The 8319-nt window shown below is 37.7% G+C and overlaps 1 protein-coding gene across 1 annotated transcript; it reads left to right on the forward strand.

Annotated features, from left to right (window-relative positions):
* The first annotated feature begins 2046 nt into the window (after positions 1 to 2046).
* On the forward strand, positions 2047 to 5442 carry LOC131393789 (olfactory receptor 13F1-like). The gene is given in 2 exon segments (XM_058524820.1): positions 2047 to 2094; positions 4199 to 5442. Coding segments are annotated over 2 exon segments (1080 nt in total). The 3' UTR covers positions 5231 to 5442.
* The last annotated feature ends 2877 nt before the right edge of the window (positions 5443 to 8319 follow it).

An 8319-nucleotide genomic window follows, 5' to 3' on the forward strand; every position in this document is an offset into this window, starting at 1 on the left:
TATTAGCTGAATACACATTTAAATTTTATTTTAATGTTTTCTTGATGATTTGACCTTTTTATCATTTATCTCTGGCAATACTCTAATTCTTGAAGTTAATTTGCCTGTTATTGATATAGCCATTCTGACTTTCATTTAGTCTTTGATTTTTTATATCTTTCTCCATCCTTTTACTTTCAACCTACCTGTATCTTTGTCCAAAGTCTATTTTTTAAAACAACATAAAATCGGGTCTTCCTTTTTTTATCCAGTCTGACAATCTCTGTCTTTCAATTGGAGTTTTTAGTCTACTTATATTTAATTCAATGATTAATATGTTTTTCTTTAAATGTATCATCTTACTGTTTGCTTTCCATTTGTCCCCTCTCTTTTTCTTTTATTTCTGTATTTTTTATTAATGAAGTTTTAAATTATTAGTATTTTTATTCCATTGTTTCTCCTCCATTAGCTTTTAAGCTAAATCTATTTTTAGTATTTATAGTGATTGCTCTCAGGGTTTCAGTATAGTTCCTCAACTTCTTTCACTGAGTGAATTAATATTAAATCACCTAATGTAAATTATAAAAACCTTATGGCAGAAAATTTCCATTTGCCCAAGAATGAAAGAGTTAAAGCAACTGACCTGTGATCCATTCACTCCCTTTACCAGGAGGAATCTCTCAGAGGAAAGAGAAGAAATCAGGTTGCCCAGTGTAGGCTCCTTATCAACTGGATCTGAGTGGAGACTAATAATGGTTGCTGGGATCAAGTGACTTTATCTAATCAATGCCTTTTTCAGAGTGTCCCTGGATAAAGAATAACTTATAGTAAATAAACCCTTTTGGGGTTACAGATTATTGTATAATACATGGCTCCCTGAAGAATGTTTCATATGCTACACAATGTGTTAGGATATAAAATGAGATGCATCTTAACTAAAATGCTCTGTGTGAGGTAACTGCAAATCTCACTTAAGACTACGTCCATTATGCTTGGGCTGTGTGCCTGTCTGATGCATGGAGAAACAACCTGGGCTTCAATGGAAATCTAGAAATATTTACCCAAACCCTCCCTTTGGTGGGACATGAATGCCAAACTCTGTCTCCCCTGCCATGAGCTTCTTGTTAAAATCTCTGCTCAACCCTTTCAGCCTTCTAATTGTCACTTTTCCTCGGATTCCAAGAAGTCTCAGTATCTTCATGCCCAACTCAGTGGTCAGTCAGGATTTGATGAGAGATATTACATATAGTTTAGTTTCCTTCTTTATGGCTCCCTCTTTTCCAGGATTTCTTCCTAAATTTTCAGCTTCTCTGGAAGCCCCAAACGCTAATCTCTGACTTCTCAGATCAATAAGACTGCTATTTTCTGCATGAGTGCCATCTGCTACCCAGACGTGGGAGTGCCCTCAAAGGAAAAGCTATATAAATGCAAATCTCACCCAGTGTGGTTCCCTTCCTTCGGAGGTTGAATCCCTTCCTTCGGAGGTTGAATCCCTTCCTGTTCTGCCTGCTCTCCAGGTCACTCTCCAGGGCCTTCAAGCAGTTGTTATACTTGATTTCTGGTTTACAATTGTTAGTAGTAGGAAGGTTAGTCTGATCTAAGCTAGTCCGCCACAAGATACTCTATCATTACTAGAAGTTGGAAGTCTGAGATATACTTTTTAGGAAGATCTGACAGATTTCCTTTGTACTGGATGTGGGATAAGAGAGAAAAAAAGGAAGCAAGGATTACTTCTAGTTTTTTGGCCTAGTATGTGAGTAAGTGCTAGTGCTATTAATGGAGGTGGAGAAGACTAGAGACTCATAGCATCAGGAAACTTGCCTAGATTTTGGCTATTTCTTTTTTAGACACAAAATTCCGTGGAGGTTCAGAATTTCTCTTCTTTTCAGCGTGCTTTGAGGTATCTCCAAAGCTGAAGGGTGTTCTGGTGCTTTATACATAGTGGGGAGACAAGTCGGCAATCTTCCTCGGTCTTGGTCACTATCTCATTCTGAGTCTTTCTGGGAGCAGCCCTAATGTAGAATCCTCTTCTGACCTTTGCCCCTAGGCACAGTTAGGTCAAGCTAAATGATTTGCTTCCAGCCTCACAAGCCTTGGTCTATAGGAATTGAACAAGTGAGTTGGGAATGGTACTGGGTAAAAAGTTCAGAGGGAAGTGAGACCTTGGGACCAGATATCAGTCAACTTCTTTTCACACTTTTGTTTCAACCATTAGTGTTGTGGTTGCAGTGAATCGTGTCTAAATGAGGAAAGAAAAGCAAAGACATTGCCATAGTCCACCAAGGAGGGAAACGGTGAGAAGGAGAAATAAAGACAAAAACGAAGAAGATTGAAGACGCAAGTAGAAAACCATAGAAGGGAGAAAAGTCTATTATCTATAAATACCTACTGTATATATATCAGGTACTTATTATGTTAATTTTTTTCTTAAAATATCTCTATTCCTCACAACAACTCTGATAAAGAAACATTGTCATTGTCCTTTTACAAATAAGCTGAATCTCAGTGAGCATCATCAACTTGCTCTAGGAGACAAAACTGAAGTGGTGAAGTGGAAAGTGTTTGTAACACTAAAGCCTTAGCCTTTCCTGTGCACCAAGCTTTCCTATAGTTAAATAAGTGAATCATATGCATCATCCCAGGGCCTCAAATGTTGTATCCCCATTGGAACAGAGTAAATGAAAGACCCCAAGGCTGCATTCTGATTGCAATAAACTAGACAGGGAGAAGGGGATTTCTGGTTGTGTTTTTAAAAGTATTGGCAATAGTTCAAATTTATAATCTTCTCTGAGAATGAGGACATATTTGATGTGATACAAATAATTAAGTTATAACCGTGATTACAATCTGTTACCAAAAAACAAATCATCCGATCACAGTTGTACAGTGATGAAATTGACAGCACATTTTCTCCACACCACCACACACCATTCACCACTAGTCCGTCACTTGGAAAGTGGTAAAATTGTGAACAGAGGTTATAAAGGATCACTCAAATAAATAGAGTGTTCAGTGGATTTTTGAAGGATCAAAATGCCTTTATACAGTGAAGCTATCTTCTCAAAAGGGCTCTACCTTGAAGGAAGTATTCCTTAAAACAAATGGCTCTTCAAGCTCCACAAAGAACATTTGCTATCTCATAAGTCTTATCTTTAAGCCATGATGAGCAATAGAACAGTTACTCAAACTCTCCTTCCTCCATCTTTGGTGGGCTCCATATTATAACGTTATATTATGTATTATGAGACCCTCCTTCAATTGAAAGGAGAAACTGTGAACATTATTTATTCCCCTTAACTTTATTTTAATTAACCAGCTTGACTGATTTCATAACACATTCAGGAACAGAGCCAAGTTCCCCTTCCCAAAGACAGCATAGTCAGAAACATGTTTATTTACTGTTTGAATAACACTGCAATTAGAACAGACCAGATACTGACTATCATTGGATCTATGGGACATTGTCCCTGGAGTTTCAGAATTTGTAATACTGCAAAAAGACATTTATAACTTTAATTTACTGCATGAATTAGAAACTTTTCACAAGCAACAAATAACTTAAAACTGCTTTACAATGCCAACGCTTGGTCTTTTCAAAAACGTTTCGGGAGCACAGATGTCAGGGCAACTCTGGCTATGAAGGAAATCTCTGCCAGTGTCTCTCACGATGACAATATCTGCCACCATCTTTCTGGATTTGAGACAGAAACTCTGAACTTGAGTCTATATGTTCAAGGTTTTCAGTTAATTAATTTGTAGCTGCAGAAATCTGTATCTCTTTTTACTCACTGAATCTCCCAAAGTATTTTGGACAGACCTCCAGGAGTGGCAGAAGAAACTGTGAAATTGGAAAGCAAAACAGTTCCTAAGTAAGTTACCAAACAAGAGGAGGAAGATCACTCCAATGGTTCAGAGGTAAATGAATGACTTTGCCATAGATCAGTTATAAATGTGGTTTTGGAAAATGAAAAAACACATAAGACTGTTTCTTTCCTCTCTCTCTCATGATGTTTATGAAATAAACCTTCCCCCCTCCCCAACATTGCCAAAAAAATTCTTGTAGCAAAAATAGCAGCTTAAGGATTTTTATCTATTGACTTCCTGCCTGAAATTTTCACGTTAATGACAAATTTCTTCAAACATATATTATTAATATTATCACCAAGCTGGAGAAGCATTTAAGCACAGACCACAAATTTATATGAAGAAAGAATAACAGAAAATACGAAGGAAGGAGATTTTATGTTTTTATATAATATGTGATGTTAATCCTTCTATGCATGTATACAAATAAACATGACATAATAAAATATTCCAGGCAAATTCGACATCTGTAACAACTTTTTTCTTCGTGGAATTTTCCCGGTACCCCAAAGTTGAGATCATCATATTTGTGCTGTGCTTGCTGATGTACCTGCTCACCTTGCTGGGTAATATGATTCTGATCTCTATCACCATCCTGGATTCCCACCTACACACACCCATGTACTTCTTCCTCAGCAACCTCTCCTTTTTAGACATCTGGTACACTTCTCCTGCTCTCACTCCAGTGGTGGCAAATTTTGTTTCAGGGAAAAACGCCATCTCATTCTCAGGCTGTGCTGTTCAGATGTACGTCTCTCTTGCCATGGGCTCCACTGAGTGTGTGCTCCTGTCCTTGACGGCATATGACCGGTATGTGGCCATCTGCAACCCCCTGAGATACCCCATCATCATGAACAAGAGGGTTTGTGTGCAGATTGCAGCTGGCTGCTGCGTGACGGGCTGCCTCACTGCCCTGATGGAAACAGTGTCTGTGCTGCAGTTGTCTCTGTGTGGTAATAGCATCATCAATCATTTTGCTTGTGAAATACTGGCTGTCTTGAAAGTGGTTTGTGTAGACACCTCCACGGTGCAGTTAATCATGCTGGTGATCAGCGTACTTCTTCTCCCTATGTCAATGCTCCTCATTGGTGTCTCTTATGCACTCATTCTGTCCAACATCATGAGAATCAGCTCAGCGGATGGTCGAAGCAAATCCTTTTCAACATGTGCAGCCCACTTGATTGTGGTGCTTTTGTTCCATGGGACAGCTCTCTTTATGTACCTGAAGCCTTCAGCTGTAGATTCACAGGAAATAGATAAATTTATGACTTTTGTATATGCTGGGTTAACCCCCATGTTGAATCCCGTCATCTACAGTCTACGAAACAAACACGTGAAAGCAGCTGTGAAAAAATTGCTGATTAGAAATCCTTTAGTCCTGTCTTAATTTCTGTCCTTAAAGAACATTAGAGCAAGCACACTCATCTGGATAATCTCCAACACTATCCAGAAAGCTGCAAAATAGATGGCTGAAATCAAACCCTGGAAAATGCTCATTTTTCAACAGGAGCTCAACATTAAGCCTGATATCTTGATTGACATTGTAAATAAAACTCTTTTTATTAATGAATCACTTATGCAGAATGAATTCTATTTCCAGAAAAGTATTAAGCATTTATTCACTATTAACATAACATTAAAATTAGACAATTGCTTATTGTTTCATGTTTGACTTGCTATATCATCTAAGAGTTCAACTCTAGCATCACCATGATAATAACTAATATACCAAGAGTGTAAAATTTTAAACCTAGTAAATTTTGAAATAATTTATCCTTATGGGATTCGCAATTGTGTCTGAATTTAGGAAGAAATAGGTATTTTTACATAAGTGTGGATATAACTCAAGTTATATATATATCATAATTCATAAAACCGAGATGCCATCAACTTTAGAACTTTTCTTAGTTTCTAAATGTTAAAATACGAAAAACATGCTTTTAGATTTGATGAACTATACGATAAATAATTTTGATTCTTTGGGATATGTATATGGAGCATGAGTAAATACCGTGTTTATGCAAAGACATCATGGCAAGGATTTGCACAATTGTAATCCTGTACATGAAGTGCAGTAAAGGAACAGCATTCAGGAGGTCTTGAAGTATCTATGATTATAATGTCAGAATACTCTCATATTGTACTTTGAATGTCTCAGTGAATTCATCAACACACACCCCCCATGTTACTATTTTTCTTACAGCATGCTGAATTGATCAACTAAGGCTGAGAAAGAAAAGATTCCTACCCCCTAGAGATTACATTGCAAAAGAAATGATTTACTCATGTACACACATACTGTGGGAAAAGATTCATGGATATATTTAATATACGTGAACAAAATTACATAAATGATAATTTCACCAATACTGGATATTGATGAGTTTCTCTTTGTCTTTTCCACCCTCACTGGAGCTGGGGAATAATAAGGCTGAAGTGTACACATTACTTCCTCTTTGTCACAGAAGTTTCCTTGGATATATGTGGATGATGGCTTTATTCAATGGAGAAGGTGATTGCTGCTAGCATAGATATAATCTCCCTGAGCCTTAGGTTTAGAGGAGGTGAGACAATTGTAATTATCACAGAAGGTCCCAGCCTGAACATGACAGCGCTTGCAAGGAATGATTCAGGTGAAGGTGAATGGACTGATGAAGGAACCATATAGGTGGAAAGGATTCAATGAGTAGGCACTGTGCCGGTGTTCTTAATCCAAGTACCCTTAGTGTACATGAGAAAACTTTTTTCTTTCTTAGTTATTAGATGCCCAGTCCATCAATTCAGAATCTCTCCAAATGTAGGGACTAAGAATTTGTATCATGAGTAAAAGCAACACGGCTATTCTGATTTTCATCTTTATTTAAACATTTCACTACCAGACAACAACGACCATTGTGTGATGGTGTTATTTGAAGAGGAGCAAGGAGCGTTAACCCTATTACCCACCCAATCTCTACAATCATTTACAACAAACACTGATTGCAGGTAATCACAAACATTGAGCCTATACATATTCGTCTTATTTGCTTATATGGGTGAAAAGAAAATCTGTAAACAAAGTATTGAAATTAAAGTTTCATGCCTCATCAAACTCCAGTGGGTGTGATATTTTATTCAATGACTTTGTCTATCAGTGTTTTTGAGGGATGTAGATGAGCTAATTATTGCCTGTGGAGCAGGCCAACCAGCCATCCAGAGGCAAAACCCAATAAAATGGCCTTATCCCACCTGGATGGATCACTACAGGCCTAGAGAGTGTCCTCAGATTTCAGATGCTTCTGCAAGAGTCATCTTCTCTAAACAACTAGATCCAGGATGGAGTTGACTTTTTCATGGTCCAAATATGTTTCGCTTGCTGTCTCCCAAGGATGGAACTGTATGTGTATCACAACTAAAAATTTATCAGCATCTGTCCCTTTGGTATCTGGTAGCATTGGACACAGGCATCTGCAGTGAACAGGGAATCGGGCTATGCTGACCTGCCAACTCCTGTATTCCTGTCATACCATGCTCTTCACCCACCCCCACTCCACACAAACCTCCAGGAAAAGTAAAATGTGCGCCCTTAGCCCTGGCTGCAAATGAAACACCCAAAATGAGCATGGGCATCACAGCCCTGATCCTTGAAAGTATGAGCTTTAGTTCTTGCAAATATTTCCACTTTGTTTTTAGGAACCTGTGCTGCACATGAAAGTAGAGAACTCGTAGTCAGATTGCAGCATCTTCTCTCATCTTAAGACAAACTTTACTCTCCGGAAGATAGTCCTCCCAAGATATGAAATTGTGGCCATTTCCCAGTTTAGTATGAATGTGAAACTGGGCCTTGATAAGGTATGCTATTCAAAAAAATTTTAACAAATAAGGCATAGGCAAGAACAAATCAGAACAGAAACCCAGCTGGAATGACATAATAGAATGTAAGCAGAGTAGTGGTTTGATCTGTATCACATTTTAAGAAAATCCACCGTGCTGCTGTCTGGAGAATATATTGAAGGATGGCAAGAGTGAAGATGAGAGACCAGTTAGGATGTTACTGCAGATGCGATCTCTCCATGACTTGTCAGAGCTGTACAATACTCATCTTTGTGTCTCCCATGGCTTTTTGGTCTGCCAATGTGCAGTTGAGTTAAATCGACTTGAATACACTTATCAAGAAAAAAGAGCCTTCTCTAATTTAGGTGGAATGAGCTTAAACGACTTGTCAAGACTTTATATAATCAAATTCAATAAATTATATAATTTTGTGTCATACAAACAATCTGTATTTTCCCCAACTCATCAAGGAATAGATTCCATTCCTTGGTGGTAATGATTCATTTTGATACTCTTTCTATTGATTTTTATAGCTTCCTCTAGAAGCAGAATGATTACATGTCTGTTTTATTTACCAAAACCAACTGGAAGTGATTATTTTTAGCATTAACAGTAGGCAAAATAAATTTAGATTCACTGATTCGTAATCGAATATAATAATGC

The sequence above is a fragment of the Diceros bicornis genome, chromosome 28 (genome assembly GCF_020826845.1).
Source record: "Diceros bicornis minor isolate mBicDic1 chromosome 28, mDicBic1.mat.cur, whole genome shotgun sequence".
In the NCBI taxonomy this organism is placed as follows: Eukaryota; Metazoa; Chordata; class Mammalia; order Perissodactyla; family Rhinocerotidae; genus Diceros; species Diceros bicornis.